The sequence below is a fragment of the Pipistrellus kuhlii genome, unplaced genomic scaffold (assembly GCF_014108245.1).
Source record: "Pipistrellus kuhlii isolate mPipKuh1 unplaced genomic scaffold, mPipKuh1.p scaffold_m20_p_3, whole genome shotgun sequence".
Lineage (NCBI taxonomy): Eukaryota > Metazoa > Chordata > Mammalia > Chiroptera > Vespertilionidae > Pipistrellus > Pipistrellus kuhlii.
This window is the reverse complement of record NW_023425529.1, coordinates 162,581,724-162,603,305: the sequence shown is the minus strand read 5'-3', so window position 1 is coordinate 162,603,305 and position 21,582 is coordinate 162,581,724. Positions and strand designations below refer to the sequence as shown.

The 21,582-nt window shown below is 43.2% G+C and overlaps 1 protein-coding gene across 4 annotated transcripts; it reads right to left on the bottom strand.

Moving 5' to 3' along the window:
- Window positions 1–4,534: 4,534 nt before the first annotated feature.
- On the bottom strand, window positions 4,535–17,618 carry UPF3A (UPF3A regulator of nonsense mediated mRNA decay). 4 transcript variants are annotated; one of them, XM_036454821.2, is made up of 10 exons: window positions 17,327–17,613; window positions 15,652–15,758; window positions 13,935–14,041; window positions 11,957–12,055; window positions 11,723–11,833; window positions 10,078–10,133; window positions 9,834–9,992; window positions 8,915–9,075; window positions 6,359–6,656; window positions 4,535–5,721 (listed from the first exon to the last, which is right to left on the bottom strand). In XM_036454821.2, the coding sequence occupies exons 1-10, from the start codon at window positions 17,531–17,533 to the stop codon at window positions 5,566–5,568; spliced, it is 1,461 nt and encodes a 486-aa protein (XP_036310714.1). In that variant the 5' UTR covers window positions 17,534–17,613; the 3' UTR covers window positions 4,535–5,565. The 4 variants fall into 4 exon arrangements, 3 of the variants coding, with proteins under 3 accessions (XP_036310714.1, XP_036310715.1, XP_036310718.1); XM_036454822.2 differs by having other exon boundaries at window positions 4,535–5,718; window positions 17,327–17,611; XM_036454825.2 differs by lacking the exons at window positions 4,535–5,721; window positions 8,915–9,075 and having other exon boundaries at window positions 6,505–6,656; window positions 17,327–17,616.
- Between the last annotated feature and the right edge of the window lie 3,964 nt (window positions 17,619–21,582).

The following is a 21,582-nucleotide window of genomic DNA, read 5'->3' as shown; positions in this document are numbered from 1 at the left end:
GGAATATATCTGTTTATTTTCTGCAGTTGGTGAAGATGCACTGTCCTGGGTGATGTGTCAATGAAATGTCGATTTGCAGGCGTATACTTTTCCTTTGGTGTTTTGTGCTTTCTTATCTGCAGAAGGGAATCCTTTGGGTCTAGAAGTGGCTGTGGAGTGTGGGAAGCTTCTGGAGCACTAGAGTTCTAGGTTTCGTTTCCTTAAGGATGTTCTTTGGAACCTTTGCACTTTCCGTTGTGAGATACACTTTAGAGACAGGTGCATTGTGACTGTAGGCCGTCATTTGTAAGGCTGCTTTACTTTGTTTTTCCCTTAAGTATTGAAATGAATTGATTATCCCAAATGAACTTTCCACAAACCTCTATCATAGGAAAACTCTTGGAAGCCAAAATCTAGATTGTGATTACTCTGGGTCTTTTTAATCCCCCCCCCCCCCCATCAATAAAGAACAAAACACAATTATGCCCTTTTCCCTCTCTCTTCTCCTTCTGGGGCCTCCAATAGTGCATACATTAGTTCACTATTCTGTTTTCTAAGTCCTCCTTTAAGCTATCTGTGGCCGAAAGGGGCCACATACTAACTTGACAAGCTAAGGGAAAGCCTGCATGGCGGTCTTGCAAACTTGGAGACCTCAAGTAACCATAAAGGATGGTCTGAAATTAAACTTTAACTAAAACAGTTATGGTGAGTAGTTCAGTCCTAGGCTGGTATCTTTACTGACAAGGCCAACCTTTACCTTAACTGAGCCTCTTTTTCTTTTTGCATCTATAACATACCCTTGAAATGTCTCAGTAACTTCTAACTTTCCTTTTTTTGGACCCCTAGATACACAACATAATGTGCCTGGGCACCAGGACAGACACCACAAATTCCTTCATTGTTATCATGTTAATTGTTCCTGCACTCAGGTATGTGTCTATCATTTTACCTTTTATCCAATCCCAGGAGTTTCTACCCCCTCTCTAGTCTATCACCAATGGATTTCATTTAACCCACCTTTGTCCCTCCTTTGGTCGCAATATATAAATACAGATGTAACCTGCCATTCCCCAGAGCATTATCTCAATTCATTGATGTTCTGTTTCCCAGCAGTTATCGACAGATTGGCTCAAACTCACAAAAATTCTTTACAGGTTTGAACGTTTTTGTTAACACATCCTTACTCTTTTCATTCTTTTTCCTTCTTGCTTCTCTGATTGGATGAATTCTATTGCCATATCCTTGAGTTTGCCGATCCATCTTTCCACTTAAGTTAGCTTGCTATTGCCCCCTGTTGAATTTTTCAGTTTATTGTATTTTTAAAAAATATATATTTTATTGGTTTTTTACAGAGAGAAAGGGAGAGAGATAGAGAGCTAGAAACGTCAATGAGAGAGAAACATTGACCAGCTGCCTCCTGCACACCCCCCACCGGGGATGCGCCCGCAACCAATGTACATGCCCTTGACCGGAATCAAACCCGGGACCTTTCAGTCCACAGGCCGACGCTCTATCCACTGAGCCAAACTGGTCCCGGCCAGTTTATTGTATTGTTAATCCATTTTTGTTTGGTACTTTTTAATATTTTCAATCTGTTGGAATTCTTACTTTGTTCATGCATTGCTCTCCTGATCTCAGTGGCCATCTTTTTTATTTTGTTAATTCTCACTAGAGGACATTTTTTCCATTGATTTTCAGAGAGTGGACGAGGGGGAAGAGAGAGAAACATGGATTGATTGCCTTCCCATGTGCTCTGATAGGGTGGAGAAAGAGCCTGTGACTCAAGTTTATGCCCTTGACTGGAAATTGAACCCAAGACCCTTCAGTGCTCAGGCCGATGCTCTAACCATTGAACCCTGCCAGCCAGAGCTCAGTGACCATCTTTATGACAGTTATTTTGAGCTCTTTGTTGGGTAAATCATTTATTTCCAATCCATTAAGATCTGTTTCTGGAAATTTATCTTGTCTTTGTTTGGAAAATAGTTCCTTATTTCTTCATTTTCCTTGACTCTGGGTTGGTTTCTGTGAATTAGATAAAACAACCATCTCTTCCAGTCTTGAGAAATTTGTCTCTTGTAGATAAACCTTGTCAGTCAGCTCAGCCCAAATAGCTGGTTGTCTCTCAAACCTTTATGATTGCCCAAGCCACCATCTTTGTTCTTAGAGGTTCCCAATAGTTGAGTGTGTACCAAGATCTGCCAGTGTTCCAAAGGGAGGATCCTGTTACCAGACCAAACCTGGTCCAGTTACTCAGTAGCTGCCAGCCAAAAGGCCATTCTGAGATGATTTTATGCAAAGAAACTATTTCAAGCCAGCAAGCAAGGTCACACTAAAGATCAGTCCCAAAGTAGTGTGTCCTGAACAAAGGATTGGATTTGTCTTTATTCAGGGGTATCATGCAGAAACATTGTGAATTTTGTCATGGCATGTATAGGTAGGGACATTCCTGTGCATGTACAGTTAGAAAACATACATACAATATTAAAAAATATCTCTGCTCCTTGGAAGAGATTTTTATATTGTAACTAGAGGTCCAGTGCACGAATTCATGTACATTGAAAGGAAATTAATTAGAAGTATTTTGGAGGCCGAGGAGAGGCCATGGGAGGTTGGCTCCAGGGCACGTCTGGCCCTCTCGCCCAATCTCAATAGGCCAGACCCCAGCAGCAAGCTAACCTACTGGTCAGAGCATCTGCCCCCTTGTGGTCAGTGCTCATCATAGTAACTGGTCAAGCAGTCAATCGAATGGTCAGACATTTAGTATATTAGGCTTTTATATATAGATGAGAAAAATTCATGAGGAGGTCACTAGAGGGTCCTCCAAGTAGCTTCTGCCAGCTTGGAGCAGATTCAGCCAGATCAATCCCCTGGTCCTGCAAAAATATTCTGGGTTTGTTCCTGAAAAACAGCTCTTGCAATCATCAATGTCAGAGAGGAGCACAGTATGGAAGTTTAACTATTTAAATTTCAGCCTTCTGTTAAACTCAACAAATTATGGGACATGGTTACACTTTATAAAATCTAGAGCGACCTAAGTGGATTTACAGGTTAATCTGATCTGGCAACTTGGTTTTATCATTGGAGTGAGCTGGAGGGAAAAGGTGGGGACAGGACCCATTAGCTGCCCCCAGCTCCAGGGAGGATTGCAGTCAGTACTTGGATGTGTGCTAATCAGAAGCAAGCCCCTTGGGGCAGCAGTTTGTATTCCAAGCTCTTCCAGGAGAATTCTGGGAGGTGGACATGTTTGTTCCTCTGTGCTGAGCTCTGGGTGACAGCAACGGCAAGTACCCATGTACTCATTAAGAACTGCTGCTTTTTTTCATACAGGCCTGTGGGTCTCATGGATGCAAGCCCCCTGACTTACAGAGTAGGTGCTTTGGGGGTCCATCCCTCAAGTGAGAGCCTTAAAAGTAGATGCTAGATGGGAACCCTAGGTTCTCCTCAAAGACAAGCTGGTAATTGGGGATTTCCTTCTGGTTGTATGGTGTCTTGCCAGGATTGGGGTTTATGGTGAGAGTGAGTTTCAGATTTACCTACTTGGTTCTCTCTTGGTGTAACTAATTTTTTTTTTACTTTATTTTTACTGATTTCAGAGAGGAAGGGAGGGGGATAGAAATATCGAGGATCATTGATCGGCTGCCTCCCGCACACCCCCAGCTGGGGATTGAGTCCGCAACCTAGGCATATGCCCTGACCTGGAATTGAACTATGACCTTCTGGTTCATAAGTTGGTGCTCAAACACTGAGCCACACTGGCTGGGCTTGGTATAATTACTTTTATATTAAGACTAAGGTATTATTTTCCTTTTCACGCCGATCCTCTCCTGAGTGTACTGTGGAGTTTTCCAGAGGCTACATAATACGCGGTGATGCTATTACTATGATAGTAAATGGAACATGTGTTTATCTATTTTGTGCTTTAATATTTCTGTTTTAATTCTGAATACAGTAAACATCAATAGATGTAATCTAGTTGATAAACAAAAGTTCTGGGGTTGCCAATAATTTTGAAAAATGTAAGTAAGTCCTAAGACCAAGATATATGAAACCATTGTTGTAAACCACAAGTTTTGAAAATGAACTCTCAAGATCTCCATGTCTTTGATCACTAAAATACAAACAAGCCAATAAGCCAGTAGAACCAAGTGGGGGCCTTAAAAATAAGATTTACTATGTCCTGATCTCTCAGGTCTGGAAATCTCCAAATCAAAGCCAAAATGAGCAGCAAGGATCACTGCTCAGGAGGTTCAGTCTAATGCATCCTCTAAGCAGGGGTCAGCAAACGATGGTCCACAGGTTATATACGGCCTGCTACCTGTTTTTATAAATAGTTTTATTGGATTCATTTATGTATTGGCTGCTTTCTCACCACAAGAGCAGTTTAGTAGTCGTGACAGAGACCATATGGCTTGCAAATTGTAAAATGTGACTGGGTTGGCTCCTCTAATCACTTGGACCTGGCTGAATCCACAGCAAGCCCTTCTCTCCCCTCCCCCACCAAGTTCTTGAAACTCATAGGTAACGAACAAGAACATAGCAATGGCATAGAACTGTGTCCAGCAACTACGGATGTTTTTAATGATAAATGAGTCATTCTTAGTTTTTTGACAAACATTTCCTATTTAATAAGGAATAAATATAACAACAAAATATTCATATAGTTAAAGTACTTTTTAAAAAGCAACGTTTTATTGTGTAAAATTCTATGTAGGAAAAGTACAATTTCTGGACTTGAAATCTATTGCTACTAAAATTTTTATTTAGGTTCAAAACACAGCACCAAAAATACCCAGACATTTTAAAATTTCACTAAAAGGAAAAGATACTATAGAATGCATACTTCAGAAAGCTACATAAAGTCACTTTAAAATTACCTCAGGCTGCAAAAAGAAAAAACCTAGATGCTGAACCTAAATTATCCATGCCCCAAAATAACGCCATTTATGTTAGCAATTCTTAAACTATAATGGTTATAAACCACAAGCACATCCATCAAAAGAATGTCAAACTACTTTGTTCAAGACAGTGGCCAAATTGTTAAAAGGGCCATAATGAAAGCTGTGGGGCTTTATAGTGTTAGGTTCCTATCCAAGGGACGACAGTACAACAGACTTCCTGGAATCTTAGGACAGAAGGCGCACACATGGCTGAATTACCAGGATTACAATGGAATGACAGCTGCTCACTTCCCAGAAACGAGGCCTCACAAGAAGCATAGTGAGATACAAATCCCAACAGATTATTTGCTTACAAATGTATAAAATGCAAAGTGTAAGTTATTCCTACCACATGTTTAAAGTGCTTCAGAGTTCATGTTGTTTTGGTCATACTTTTCTACTTTCCCAAAGAGACTGTTTTCTCTGTTGTGGCTAAATGATACACAGAAGTTTATACTAGGAATGGCAAAAATCAAAGAAAACTCTGTTCAATTTTTTAAAAGATTGTTTCTATGCCACCAGTTTCTAGTTTCTTTGAAAGGAGCAGATTCACCTTGCAGGTTATGTTGCAGACTCTTGTACACATTTCTAATCCATGGAATTTGGAATGCAAGCTCACCCTTGTCACAACTGTGGCATGCGCGCTGACTCAGTCTGCCTCTTTGCTCTTCTTGGAACCAGCCCCTGCTGAATCTTCTGCCTCAGCCCTCCTGCCATCTCGGCCCTCCTCCGAGAATCTTCCTCCACATTCGCGCGCTTTCATGCGAGCTCCGGGCTGGTACAGTGGCAAGGCTGGCCGGTCCTGCCAGGACAAAAGAGTGGGTTACTCTTCCAAGGGCTGGCAATGAGGAGGGAACAACACCACTATTTCCAGGGACTGAACATCTTAAATATCTAAAGACTGTCAGTCTTACAGCTAAAAATCAGCCCTTTTCACAACACTATCTCAGAAACCAAGCATTTCAAGGCAATAAAAAGCCATGAAAATACAGTTACTATGTTTCTGCTCAAACCTGCAACACTCTGGAAATAATACACCCTGGCACTCTCAAGCCAGTTTGAGAGATGACGAGTCAAACACACACATATCTCAGTCCCACACAGTTGCCCAGCAGCAAACCTGAGTCTGAAACAAAATGAGTCACGGCCCCTCGGATGGCTCTTAAGAGTGCTAAACGAAACAGTTATTAACATTCATGTGGATTATTTCTGAACTGTCCCCTTCATAAAAAATACCCATCATCTTATTAAACTCTTAGAGGTGGTGGGATAAAAACAAAGACTGAATAAAGTACACAAAATGAATTAAGTAGCTTCCAGGCATGAGGACAGTGGGATGAGGGAAGAGCAGTGCGATTCTGAAGGCTGGGACCTGTACTCCCAGGGGAAACAACTGCTCCTCAGGAAACCAAGGAGGGATGATCCCAAATGAAGAAAAGAACCTTGTTCCGCACTCTCTCCTTCCTGGGTGCCGGGCTGTCCTCGCTGTTCTGTTCTCTCCCTGGTCTCTCTGCTGCTTCCACAGGGCTGCCGCGGTCCTGGCTCCCCATCTTCCCCCTGTCGGGGGTGAATCCTTTCCCCAGTTTCATCTCTGCCTCATTTCTTCTTGAAAACTTGTCAAACTCATAGTGAGCTCTAAGCTTTCTGCTGTCATCCAAGTGGTATCTTTGTGCTTCGAGTTCTTTTTCTCGAAATTTTCTCTCCATATCCTTTTGCTCTTTATCACTGTCATTCTGTGACCTGTGGTTTAATACAAATGATCAGTAACTTTACATAAACTGCTTGTTGATGACCTGCCTTCCCTTCCAGACTATAAGTTCCAGAAAAGGCAAGGAACATGTAAGTCTGCCCATCAATTAATTTCAAATTTGTATGCACACACCATAGGCATTCAATAACAACTATAAAAAATATGAATAAATTGCCGAAACCGGTTTGGCTCAGTGGACAGAGCGTCAGCCTGCGGACTGAAAGGTCCCAGGTTTGATTCCGGTCAAGCGCATGTACCTTGGTTGCGGGCACATCCCCAGTGGGAGGTGTGCAGGAGGCAGCTGATTGGTGTTTCTCTCTCATTAATGTTTCTAACTCTCTATCCCTCTCCCTTCCTCTCTGTAAAAAAATCAATAAAATATATTTTCAAAAAATATGAATAAATTGTATTAATAATATTTCCTGTTATACTTGAGTAACACATATGTATTAAGTGCTATGGTAAGGTACCCAAATACACATATTTTTAAAATTCTCAGTACACTTCCAAAATAAATATATTTTCCCCCCCCCCCCCATTGCAGATAAATTAAATGAGACTACATGTGGTCAGGTGACTCCCAGGATCCCAAATGCACATCCATCACGAGGCAGAACTGATAGTAACAGCTTAGTTTCTGCTTCAACCATAGCTAAAACTACCTGAAATTTAATAACATTTGTATATGTGTCAAACTATTAAATGAATAGTAAGTAAACAAGTGGCTGATTAGCTCATTTGGTTCTTAAAGTCTTTCCCTCCACCAACCACTGGCAAACGGCCTTACATACCACCTGTGGACCCCCCACATACAAAAGCAGCAGGACTGGTGGGGACAAAAAGATGTATAAGCAAAGCGTGAACTGGTGCCAGAAACATGACAAAAGGCAGTGCTGTGTCCTAAGTCAGCAGTCACCAACCTTTTGGACCTCACTGACCACCAGTGGTCTGTGGACCACCAGTTGGCGACCGCTGTCCTAGACAATAATAATACAATGTCTGTAACATAAACCACAATTTTAACCGATCAGATTTGATGTCATGTATAAATTAATTTTATATACAAACAAACTAGAACCCACCAAAAAGAGGGAGAGAAGCTTTACATAACTCTATATTCAAGGAAGGCAGTCATAAATCACTCAAATTACTGTGATCCTGGGCTAACAGCAGTCTAATCCCATGGCCTTGCCCTCTGCACCTGAATCCACTTCCAGCCTCTCCTGTGAGCGAAACAGCCCTTGCCTCCAGGAGGCTCTGCAGGTGTCCAAATGCAAGGCAAGGGCAGGAGCCCTGGGTAAGGAGGACAAGAAGCCCAGCTGCATGTGGCCCTACTGACTGTGGGACATGTCCAAACTCAGGGGCAGGGGCAGGATGAAGGGGCTACCTCTGGACAAGCGAATGGCTGGTCTTTCTCTGGACCCTGCGCGGACTGCTATGTCTGTCTTGTTTCCAGAGAAGCCCAGGTCCTTTCGTGAGCTCATGTCATGAGCAGGTAAAGAGCTATGGGTCACAACACCAGGATCTACAGCTGTGTGACAAAGTCCATGGCCAGAGGGCTGACAACTCCCACAAAGGAACTGCAGCACTCAGAATTCTATCTTTTCAGGATAAGAAGACTTTCAGCACCTGAAGGACCAAGTTCCCAAATTCCTGATCCCAAAGACAAACTGAAGGAAGTCTGGAAGACCAAATGGGCATGATATCTCAGAAGACACAGGAACATTACAAACTGATAGAAATCACAAGGAAGCCCTGACTGGTTTGGCTCAGTGGCTAGAGCGTCGGCCTATGGACTGAAGGGTCGCATGTTCGATTCCGGTCCTGTACCTTGGTTGTGGGCACATCCGCAGTGGGGGTGTGCAGGAGGCAGCTGATGGATGTATCTAACTCTCTGTCCCTCACCCTTCCTCCCTGTAAACAATAAATAAATATATATATATTAATATTTAAAATCACTAGGAAAAGAGACTGGGAAGAAGATCCTGAAGACTTAATGTGCAACAAGAGAAACCCAAAGGAAATACAGAAGGACATTTCTCTGACTCAAAGATAGGTTTGAGGCTGCAGACCAAACAGGTTTACCAAGTTCCTAGCATGACCAAAAAAGAAACAAAAATGTGGACAAGCATTCAGGAATTCCAAGAATGCCATGAAATATGAGCACTCGCACTAAGGATGTGTAACCATGACTGATGACCATCCTGTGATGCTGAGTGTGGCCAAAGAAACAGAAGCATGGGCTCACTTTTCCCTGCGCTCCTCCAGCAGGCTCTCCCGGGGCTGGGCCTTCCCCATGGCGCAGCCCGGACTGGCTTCCCATAGTCCCTCTCCACTTTCAGTCTCCTCTCCAGGTTCTTTTGGTTTCTCAGTGGCTGCTTCCTCTCCCTTTTCCAGTTTCTTAAGAAGCTGAGAAATTATAATGTTAGTAAAATGCCACTTTAAGAGAAGATTAATAAATAATTAAAACTATATACCCATATTGAGCCCAAATGTTTGAATTCAAACAAAGATAAAGATCTTGCAAGCACTGACATTTGATGATTTTTCTGTCTATTGCACAATTTTAATGAATCCCTATAAGGCACCTTATCCCCTTCATGGAGTGAGTTAAGAAGCACATTAAGTTGAAACTCAAGTTTAATAAGGTCAAATGAGCAGAACACTAAGAAGGTATGGGCTGACTCTAATTTGGGGAAACATATTTTACATAGCAAAAAGTTCCCTCTGTGCATGAAACAACCCTTCTAAATGAATACATCAGGCAAAGGGAAATTGGGCAAGAGATGCAGAAACCATTTCTATGAAAATCCAGTTCTATGAGTCAGCCTTCATAAGGCAGGGCTAATATACATTGAGCCACTGGTTTTCAGATGTGTATTTTTAGTCAGGACATATTTTCATTAAAGTAAAATGTAAGCAGGAGTCCAATCTATGGTACTTAAATGCAGGGCTCCTCTGAGCGAAGTGCTCCATTCGCTGGTCCTCTTCCACCCTCTCACCCACTCAATCCTTCTAAACACAGCATGCCCAAGGAACCCCAAGGACTCGGGGAACACAGTTTGAGAACTACTATTAAAGAAACCCAGCTAAAATACTTAAAAGGCATGATTAGGATAGCAGAACTATTTTTGGGAAAAAAAAGATATGAAAGGTCTCCAAATTACCTTAATCCTTACTTCTTTCTCAGCAGCTTTCTTTTGTTTGTCTGTTTCTTTTCTCTTACATTTTTCTTCTTCTCTTTTCTTTCTTTTTTCCTCTTCCCGTATGCGTTTCTTTTCCAATTCCCTTCGCCTTCGCTCTTCTCGCTTCTCTTCTCGAATCCTCTAAAGAGGTGGAAAAGTTTGTGCATAAATTGTCTGCATGGATGTGGTAGAAACATAAAGCATATGCACAAAAGGCCAGACATACCTGCTTTTCTAATTTTCTATTTTTAATGTATTCAAGAAGAGGTGTGGTTCTTCTAGCTAGAACAAAAAAATTGTAATAAAGTATTTAACGAAAAAATAAGATTTCTTTCCTTTGTTTTAATAATTTTTTAAAAATATATTTTTATTGATCTTTAGAGAGAAAGGAAGAGGGAGAGAGAGATAGAAAGATCAATGATAGAGAGAATCACTGATCGCTTCCTCCTGCATGCCACATATAGGGGATGGAGCCCACAACCCAGGCATGTGTCCTTGACTGGAATCTAACCTAGGACCCTTCGGTCCACAGGCTGATGCTCTATCCACTGAGTCAAATGGGCTAGGGCATCTTGACTATTTTAAATACTTGTTTTCAATATAATATTTAAAATACTTAAGGGAACTTAATTATGAAAAGATATTTTATGTCTACTTAAGTTTTTAGAGACTGCTAGTAGGAGGTAACCATTTATTTCTAAGACACACCATTTGTAGCTATAGGGCTGATTCAAACTGATTATGTGCTCTGGCTGTGTTTATCAACTTGTTGCTTGCTCAGGAGGCCTGGTATGTTTTTGAACAGCAGCAAGATGATCTCATATTTAAGCCACACATCTCATTTCAGTGGTTGGTCTTTAAAAAGATACTGACTCCAACCTTGAGATATAATGCTCTTTCCCGAATACAGCCAGACACAGAGCATTCAAATGTCTTTTCAACTGTTCATTCATCACAACTCTGAAACAAGACGAGTATAATGTAACTGAAAGCTCAAGCTATCCCATCCACAGATACTCAGATTATTTTCCCAAGTTGCTGTCTTGCAATCCCATTATCAAAAGTAGGAAATATTCTACATTTCTGCCAAATCTGTCTCTTTCTTATGAAAGTCATAAAAAAGAATAAGAATCCTATATAATAAAATGTAATATGCAAATAGACCAAACAGCAGAACTACCAAACAACCAATGAAAGCATAATATGCTAATTATATGCTAAGGCTGCTTAACCACTTGCTATGAAGTGCACTGACCACTAGGGGGCAGATGCTTCAACCGGCAGGTTAGCTTGCTGCTGGGGTCTGGCCCATTGGGACTGAGCGAGATGGGCTGGATATACCCTGAAGCCCTCTCATGGTCCCTTCCCGGCTGGCCAACCTCCCAGCCAGCAGACCCTGATCGGCATGGATCAGAACTGGGTGAGGTGGGGCCGGACATGCCCGGGAGCCTCCCGTGGTCCCTCACCTGCACAATCATGCACTGGTAGGGTCCCTCAGCCTGGTGTGCACCCTCCCGCAATCCAGGACCCCTCGGGGGATATTGGAGAGTTGGTTTTGGCCAGATCCCACAGGCCACTCCCTTTGGGAGGGCGCCAGATGCAGGACTCATGGCTGGCAAGCGCTGCTGTGGCATTGTGAGCCTCTCCCGATTGGGCTGATTGGGTGTGAGCCCGCAGCAGGCACAGAGGGGCCTGAATAAGCAGGAGGAGCAGGTAGGAGCTGCAGGTGGCGTTGGGCTGCAGGTTTCGCCCGATCCCTGCAGGCCACCCAGAGGGACCCTACCCACGCATGAATTCGTGCACTAGGGCTCTAGTATACTCTATAAATACAAATCTTAATACAGTGAAGAGAGGAAATGAGCAAAACAGACCAATGAGTTCTCTTGTCTTTGCCTCTATGTCTCCCAGAAGAGTTTCGGGATTGGCACTAGTTTTCTCTTCCTCCACACAGTAAGTTTCTAAGAACTTCTTATATTCTGGATCTGTATATTTAAAGAGAAAAAAGAAAATAAATATACTTCTCCCCATATAAAGGAGATAAACTGTATTTGATCATTGTATTTAATTTGGTAGTTTCATAATCCAGCCTTTGAAAAAGGACTCACCATCATCAATGCTTCCGGTTTTGGCATCCTTTTTCTTCAGCTTCTTTTTGGCTATCTTCTGGAATGGAGCAAATTCTACCACTGCAGGGTATTCTAGCCCTTTAACCAAAAACAAATTCCAAAAATCATTTGGAAATTCTTCTATATTCATTTTGTAGAAGAATGATTTAGCTTTCTTAAGGATTGAACTTAACAATGAAAATGTTACTGTTAAACTATAATTTAATTATACTTTTAAGCAAGTGCAGCCTTAGCATGTCAGACTCCACATTTAAGTAAAGGAGAACAATTGTTTATTAAAAAAAAAAATGATTTATCCTATTGTAGTGGTGATTACATGATTAAATACATTTAAAATTCATCACACTATATACCCTAAAATGGTGAGTTTTGCCATGTTGCTTATACCTCAATAAGTGTCTCTCTTCTCACTAAAAAGTGTAATATCTTTAAATCAGTTTCTTAATTACATTTAAATATTTTTAATTTTAAAAGCTTAATTCAATTATTAATCTGCTATATGAATTCAAGAGAAGTACTTTGCTTTTGATAGACACATGGCTAAAGAGGAGCCTTCAAAGTGTATACGGAATATTCAAGTAAAATTTGCTTCAAATAAAAAAGTTCAGATTGAAAATCACTACAAATTCATTTTGTTGTGATATGGGTTGGGGGTTGGGAGGATGCACATAAAAATGTTCCCTGGGAGAATCTGCTAGATGCTTAATAAAAATAGTACCCTCTACCTCCATACTGTACCCACTGAGTAATCACTGCATATGGAATGACCAGGTAACTATGATACTGTAATTCTCTCATTTGTCTGGAAGACACACACTGCAACATTAGTGAACCATGAAAAAATTACGCTAAGTGTAACAAACGACTCAGAAAAAGACAAATATTGTATGATTTCACTTCTATGAGGTATCTAGAGTATTTAAATGCATAGAAACAGAAATTAGAAGGGTTATTGCCAGAGCTCAGGGTGGGGGGAGAAATGGAGAAAGCTGAAATTTAATAAGTACAGAGTTTTTGCTTTGTAAGCTAAAAAGAATTCTGGAGATTGGTTGCACAACAATGTGAATATACTTTACACTAGTGAACTACACACTTAAAAAAATAAGATGGTAAATTTATGTTATGTGTATTTTACCACAATTTAAAAAAGAAAAGAAAAAGGCACTTGAATGAATTACCGAATAAAGAAATGTCAAATAGGTCAAGCATTAAACTTGCTTTTATAGCAAAAAAGTCTGGGTTTCAATCTAGTCACTCTTTAACCCGCTTTTCTAATTTGTGACTCTCTCCCTTCCCCACAATGGAAGGGAAGAAAACGCTGTCAGCACTGGGGGTGGGGTGAAATGGAAAGAGGCTGGTTGGTGATGGGTGTATAGAAAACAATACGCTCTTAAAAATGTACACACATGATAGCAGTGAACACAACGGCTGACAGTCTGACAGGAAAGGAGGAAATAGAAAAAAAAAAAAAAAGTAGAGGTAAATTACATTGTCTCAGCAGACAACCCTGTTAAATAGGGTCAAAAATTGATGCTCAGTATTACAATCCCTTCCCTAATGACATCATCCAGAATATTTTGTTTAGGAAGATACTGATATAAATAAATAATATATTTTAGAAAATTTTATCCAACATGGGTAAAATAATTTAGTTTGGAGACATAAAAAGCAAAGTTCACTTATCCAGAAAGTGCATTTATATATTATAGAAAAACTTCAATCTCCTTTGATAATACATAAATAGGTTATCATTATTACACAACTGTTAGAATTCTTTCCATTGATACATCATTTTAATTTTTAACAAGCACACAATCACTATAACATGATGTAAATTTTGGCTTTACTTTAGATTTGTATCTGATAGCTTTTTCATTAAAACTCACAAATATTCCAGCATAATGTAATGAATGTACTTAAAGATTGTAACCAAGGTTTAAAAAGCCAATGACCCAACCTTTGTTGTCAATGAAGATATAGCCATCAAACCGATCTCTAAAAAGAAGAATGTCATCAGGATTCCTAAAATTAATGTATGCTCTTGAGTAGAGATGAGGATAAAGACTGAAATAAGAAACAACAGTGAAAATGGTTAGTAAAATAATATGACTTCTTTAATTTTGCCTTTGTTTTCCTTGTCTGAATACAACAAAACTACTTCAGATAAAACTTTTTTGTCAAAGATTCATCCTTCAGTAAATGACAACAATCTGGATATTCTTTAGCAAAAAACACTTTAACAGACAATCAAACAAAACATTAACTGATACCTTTTTAATGACTTGGGAAAGACTCTAGGTTAGTTTCTCTACTGCATGGAGCCAGGGCTAACATACTGGTTCTCAAGGGTTGGAAAGCAAAGTCATGCCTCATCCTAAATCATGGTTGCAATACAAATTAGTTATAATTCCTTCATAGAACAAAATGTTATATTGTAAAAAAAAAGATTCCTTACTGACTTAGAGATCATTTTTAGGTGTTAGAGTATTTACTATAGCACAGTAAACAGGGTCTTGACAGAACTAAACTTTTCTCTGCTATCTCACAACTACCAATTTCCTTCAGGACAGTTACTCTCAACCTGATATCACTGAGGAGTACACTGAGGCTCAGAGAAATTAGGTACTTTCAGAGGGTGCCATCAGTTAAAAGGTGGGCCTGGGATTCCAATTTGAGCCAGTTGGGGTCCAGTGTCAGCCCTCCTACAACTGTACATTTTCTTAAATTTTAGTCATTTGGATATCATCTTTGTTTTTTTAAACCCCATTTATATGTACCTTGTACAGGGGTTTTTTTTGTTGAATAGACTAACATTATTTATTTTAATGTATTTATTCAAAAGTAAAGTTTTATGGTTACCATAAATGAGAACTCATGATATTGAAGATAAAAAGGATAATAATAATGAAGATAATAAAAACAGTGAAAATCACTAAATCTCAGCTGAACTGTCACCCGTTGAAGGTTTAACCTGAGCTCAGCACTCTCTTTAACAAAAAGAGAGATTTGAAAATAAAATGTGTCTTCAGAGTCATCTATCTCCCAAGTTGTAAAAGGAAATTGAAAAAGATATAAACTGAGAGGAGTGGGGTGGAGTCTGGGTATTAGTGACGGAAGGGAGCAGAGTGGGATTACTGGGGTCTGGAATTTCTGTTTATCTGGTGTTAGTTACATGGGCATGCTCTCTTGTGAAATTCATCAGGTTATACATCTATATATTCAATTTACTTTGTTATATCTTATACATTTTACTTTAAAAAGCTACACAAAACATGGTTTGGTGATATTCAAAAACAAAAATTAGGTAATATGTTGTTACATGGTTTAGCTTTGTTTTTTTTCTTAGACTGGTGGTGCCAGTAGAGTAAGGTGACCAGACATCCCGATTTCCAACAATTTGTCCTGCGTCCCGCGGCGTTTTAAAAAAGTCTCCATTTTTGGACAAAAAGCGGGATGTCTGGTCACCTTACAATAGAGGCATATTTCAAATCTATTTTAGAGAACCTTTAGTGATCTGCCTACTTAAAGTAACTTGAAGGAATAAAGGACTGCTCTGATTTCTGGGAACATGTAGGAAAGAAGAGGGAAATGGAGATGTCTTCTATTACCTACAATAATTTACCAAAAAGAGACAATGCCTCTCAGATTCTTAATGTTGGTAAACGGCTGCTCACCTGAGATCCCCAGTAAAGAATTCAAAGTAATCGTGTGCAGGTAGTGGATGTAGCTGCTCTTCCAGCTGCTCCTTGGTGAGGCTGGGAGGGAGGCGCCGGATGACTACCTGGGGAAAGGAAGCTGGCTGGGTTTTGTTTCTCTCTTACTGAATTAAGCTTTAATTATTTCAATGCTTGGTGGCCTGTATTCATGCTCAGAGGAAAATCTAATCCAGGAGTCTAGCAGAAATACATATTTCAGGAAAGGATAAAAAAAACTTGAGAACATGGCTATCACAAGGGTAATTAAGCGTGAATAATTGAAAAAGGATCCCTGAGGTCAGAAAAGGCTGTGCATAACAGTCCTTTTTCATATAACCATTCCATTACTACTGGACAACCCACTGGTATATCTATGCCCGAGGTGAAAAAACAATAGCTTCTCCTACAATCTCTCTGCAGGGTAAGCCACATGAGAAGGTAAGACCCATGCAGGGAACGTATGCATGCTGGAATGTTTGTTAGCAGCAGTAACATATCAACGGTGTATTTGCTCTTACTGCCAAGAGGAATGCCATTTGCATTGGACACCTTTCGCCTCCAGTGCAGTGTCCACACTGCGGGTCCTCTCCCACCGCGCCACCAGGCTTTCCCAGGTTCTCTTCCCAACTTCCCTGGACTTGATAGGACCTTCCCTGAGCCGCACCCACCGCTTTCTGTCCCTTCAGGCCCAGGTCCTCGACATTGTGGAGCTGCTGAGCCCAGCGTCTCAGCCCCAATAGGACACGTCCACCTCCAGAGACTTAATAGGTTTCTTTCTCCCCAAACCAGAAAAGTACTAAGCCTAACTAGTGGTCATGGACAGCAGGGGGGGCGGGGGCATTCGTGGGGAGGAGTTCGGGATGGGAATGGGGGAGGGGGTTTGAGGAAAATTATGTGATACCATAATCAATAAAAAAAAATTTTAATATATATTTTATTGATATTTTACAGAGAGGAAGAGAGAGGGATAGTTAGAAACATCAATGAGAGAGAATCATCCATCAGCTGCCTCTTGCATACCCACTACTGGGGACGTGAAACCTGGGACCTTTCAGTCCGCAGGCCGACGCTCTATCCTCTGAACCAAACTGGTTTCGGCTCAATAAAGAAATATTAAAAAGTGCTCCGAAAACTCCCTGGCTGCAGGAGGGGCTCAGGACACGCAGCCTGGCCGCTGTCCGCGGTGCTGACACGCTAGCAGCTCCGCCCCGGCCCCGCCCACCCGCCCAAGGAATGCACCTTAGCCCCGCCTCGAGCGCCTGCCCTTTGGCCTCGCCCACTCTCCCATTGGCCCACCCAGCCCCGCCCTGGCTCCGCCTCCTCTTGGTCCGGAAGGTCTTCCCCCCGAAGTAGGCCCGCTCTCCTCGCCCCGCCCTCCTCCCTCGCCCCGCCTCCACCCCGCTAAGGACTGGTCTTCCAGGGCGTTGGCTCGCACCATCCAATCCTCTCCCGCCCCATCACTCTGAAACCCTCCGCCTCCCCCAGCGCGGGAGGCCGGCACCGCTCCGCCTACCGGCGTCCTGCCCTCGCCCTCCCCGCAGACTCAGACTCCGCTTTTCTCCCGACTTCGCCGGCACCGCCATTCACGCCCCTCCAGGTCGGGAAGGACCCTCATCCTTCCGCCCCGCTCCGCCCCGTTTCCGGTCGCACTCACCTTGCTCAGGACCGTCCTCTTCTCCTCGCGAGGTTTGCCTGCGCTGCCTGCACAGCTGGAGGCCAAGGCCGGCGGCGCCCCCGCCTCTCGCCGAGGAGACTCCCGGGGGACGTGGACGTCCGCGGCGGACGGCCTCTCCCTTCCGCTCTGGCTCCGCGCAGCAACGGCCACGCCGGGGCCTCCGGGCCCCTCCTTCTCCGAGCGCATCCCGCACGGCCGCGGGCCCACCGCCGCCTCCCGCCTCCAGTCGGGGCCTAAACTTCGCGAGAACTGGGACGCCGCCGCCTCCACGGCACCCCCGCCCCCCGGCTTCTGACACCGCCCGCCCCCTCCCCGTCCCTGCGGCTCTGAGCCGCTTCCCTGCTCCCCGAGCGAGACCTCTGCAGCCGCCCCCTCACCCAGGGTTGCAGACAACTCGGGGGTTAGTGGCCTTGCGGCGAGGTGTTCGGTCACAGAGCAGCTGGGAGGGAGCGTGAGAGGTCCGACTGCCCGCGCTCTCCTGCCGCCTGGGCCTCGGGCGCAGCTTATCTGCAGGCGCCGGATACTGAGGGCCAGAGGGCCTTTGTCTCAGCAGGACTGCATTTGTCTCCCACGGAGAAGAGCCAGACGGCCCTTTGGGCTAAACGTTACCTACACGTGCTAAATAAACGATTGACAGCTTTTCTTTCTTTTTTTTCCCCAAGGAAATCTGAACGTTTCACCAGAGAGCAGCAATTCTATGTAAGAAAAGTGAATCGATTGACATAGAGCACAAATCGGTGGCTTTTCTATAAGGAATTAAATAAAGGCATCAGAGGCGAGAGACCATGAACTGGCTGGCATAAAAAGTTCATGTTAGCTGGCCTTCAGCTCAGGTGTCAACGTTGACCCCTGTCTGGTTGGTGGTTCTGGCTAGATTGGAGTAACTAATAGTTGAGACCCACAACATTCACAAAACAAGTCGTAAGGTTTTCAAAAGTAGTTTTTGCACAATTTTGGGGGGACTCTCAATTAATAGAACAGCAACCAGGCCAGGTTCACATTTGTATATTTTTATTTTACAAACACAGGCATTAACATTTGGTTAGTAAAATTTATACATGGAAGTTCATTTTAAAATGCAACGCTTTTTCATAGTTTTCTCTCTTTTTTCTTTATACGTGTTGGCTATACTGTAATTCATAGTACCTTTCTCCCAAGAATTTCAAGTACAATTAAGGAAATTGGAGAATGAAAGGGCAGGGCGGGGCGAGGATGAGCTCCCAACTCCGCCCCGTAGGGCGGAGTTATCCCTAGCCCTCAAAACCCCTGGACCGGAAGAAATTCGCTCTCTTCCGCCATGCTGCCGGCATGAGTGGGGGAGCACATGCTAGCATGGTGAAGGCTCTCTTGCTTATTGCATCGGACTTGGCTCCCTGGTGGTCCTTGGGGATCATGAAGTCTGGGCATAACAGATGGGGGCTCGTCCGGGATCCCCGGGACCATTAGGGAAAACCCGGTCCGGAGAGTCTGACTGGCAGCGGTAGGTGTGTGCGCGCTCTGGAGGGACATAAAACCCCTCATGGAATTGGTGCCCGAAGACGCCTGGTGGACGCACCGTGAAGGCCACGGGCAGGAGGATCAGAAGACGTTCTGACCTCCCGGGAGGGCCCGAGAGGGACCCTCATATGGGGAGAGGAATGGCGTGAGCCGTTGCCTCACCTGCGGAAAGTGAACCTTTCCCAGGTCTGAGTTTGGTATCTGTGGGCGACATGGTGCCCCAGGATGGAGCCGGCGAAGTGTGGCCGGTGTGGTGGTTCGGGGCCCCCTGGCGGCGTTGGGTCGGAGGGGGGGCTCCCGCGGGGCTCAGTCTGCGCGTTGGAGCGCGGCTGGGCAGTGGTGGCCTCGCTCGGGGAGCAGGCACCTGGGTTAATTTGCTGGCTGCCTGGGAAGTGGAGCCGGGAAGCCGCTGGGGCGACCCGCGCTTTCTCCTCGGGGGCTGCCTGAGTAGTGTGGCTGGGGTGGCCAAAGCAGCCTCGCCCCAGGGGCCTGGGCCATAGGGGCCTGGGCCAGCGTAGAGACATTGGTCCCTGGAGACATCAGGTGCCGGAGAAGAGCTCAAGGGCAAATCTCTGTGCTCAGTAAAGAGAAAAGGCCAGTTCAAAACGAGTGCGCATAGTTTTGGGCTATGCTTAAAAACACTTTTCTGGGTACAGAATAAGTTTTAAAAGTGGTGGAGATAAATTAAAACTGGTTTCCCAAGTCATTGTAAGCAGCTCTTGAAATTCCCCGCCATGAGGCGGAAACTAGATGGTAATGGTAACAAGTTTACGTGAATGGTGGTGAATGGCCGTTAATGGCTGAGAGTCTTCAGGTAAAGAATGTGTTCATTTGCATTTGTATGCTGCTCCAGATTCAGGAGTGGCAGGTAATTGGTGGTGAAGCAGCCCACAATGGTTAGTCTTCCTTGTCATTGGTATCAGCTAAGCAGAGTCATATAGCTACTTAAGTATGAATTGTGATTGACCTATGATTTTCTGACATTGTCTTAAATCCTAGTAAACTGCCTCTGGTGTGAAGAGGTCTAGGGGAGGCCGGAGAGCGCAAGACTATTAGCTCTCCTACAAAGAGATTATTCAGTGCTTTGTTTGAACTTCAGGAAAAAAAAATTTTTGAGATCTGAAAAAACTGTATGATTAGATCTGTTGCTGAAACTTTACCCAAAGTAGGATATATTAAAAATGTAATGTTATTAATCTAAGAAATGCCAAATTTATTTGACTTGCCAGCTTTAAAAGTTCAAAGTATAAGTTGAATTAGGAAAAGTTAATTGCAGTAACTAGATGCCTAGAATATGGCAGGCTAAACTGTATTATATATGTTAAGAATAAGCAGTAATGATCAAAGATCTCAAGGATTGATTTATTCTCATTTGTCAGATGAAAAAGTATGTAATGCTTACACTTAAAAAAATTATTTTAAGTCAGTGATGCAGTATTTTTTTTAAAGTCAGTTTTTCTAAAGTAATGTTTAATGTAACATATGAAACTTTTATATTTGATTTGTTTTGTTTTGCTTTTCTCATATGCCATTGTTGTTGAATTTGGGCTTGTACCTGCATCTTGTATTTTGTTTAAACTTTGGGAATAATTTTTGGTTTCAGTCATGTGTATCTACTTTATAGATTTAAGTAGACTTCATCACAAAGGTTTATAATTTATTTAGAATTGTGTTAAAACAATGTGAAAACAATTATTTGTATGATTAACCCCCCGAGACTGCTTGGACAATTTTCACCGATGTTCTGCAGTGGGGAGTAGAGGGGCTTAGAAATGTAGATAAATCTATATCTGTAGGGAAAATGTGGCATTTTACATTTCAGGTGGCTGTTAGAGGCCTGGGAACAGGTACTGGACCTGCTCCCTCCTCCCTTGCCTTTTAAAATTTGAGGCATGGTTATGTATTTTTGGAAGATAAGATTTTTATAGAAATTATAAAGAGTATGTCCTGACAGGTTAGCTAGGAGAGGCAAGCCTTTTAGTTTCCTGATGGGCATGGGGGCACCCTATTTAGTCTTGAGAGAGCCAATAGGACCCGTACATCAGCCCAGGAAGCCACCGGACAAACTGCCTGTTTTCCTTGGACATCAAGAAGGACTGTGGTCCTCGGAAGGAACACGTACTGGGGGAATGCAGCTGTTGAACTGGTCCAAAGTGGAACAACGGATCTTTGAGGAGCTAAAGAAGGCTCTCATCTCAGCAGCTGCCCTAGCCTTGCCGGACGACGCGGAGCCCTTCCACCCCTACGTGAGTGAGGTAAGAGACATTGCCAAAGGGGTTCTCACTCAGACTCTAGGCCCTGGAAGAGACCTGTTGCCTATCTGTCTAAGAGACTGGACCCTGTGGCAGCCACAGCATTGTTGGTGAAGGAGGCAGATAAGTGGACTCTGGACCAGGAGCTAACCTGGATGGGCCAGGCTTTTCTCCTGGACCAGCCCTGTGTCCAGATTCAGAAAACTCTGGCCATCAACCCTGCCAGCCTGCTTCCAGATGATGATGATGGAACCCATTCATGACTGCACAGAGGTAACAGACGACAAGGTACTGTTCACGGATGGGAGCAATTATGTTCAGGATGGGACCTGATATGCAGGGGCAGTGGTAGTCACCTTGGACCACACCATTTGGGCACAGTTCCAGAACTTTTGGCCTTAATCCAGGCCCTTTGATAGAGACACTGTGCCATCCACAAAGAAAAGAGGGGTACCAACTGCAGCCAAAAGGAATTGGCTGACCAGA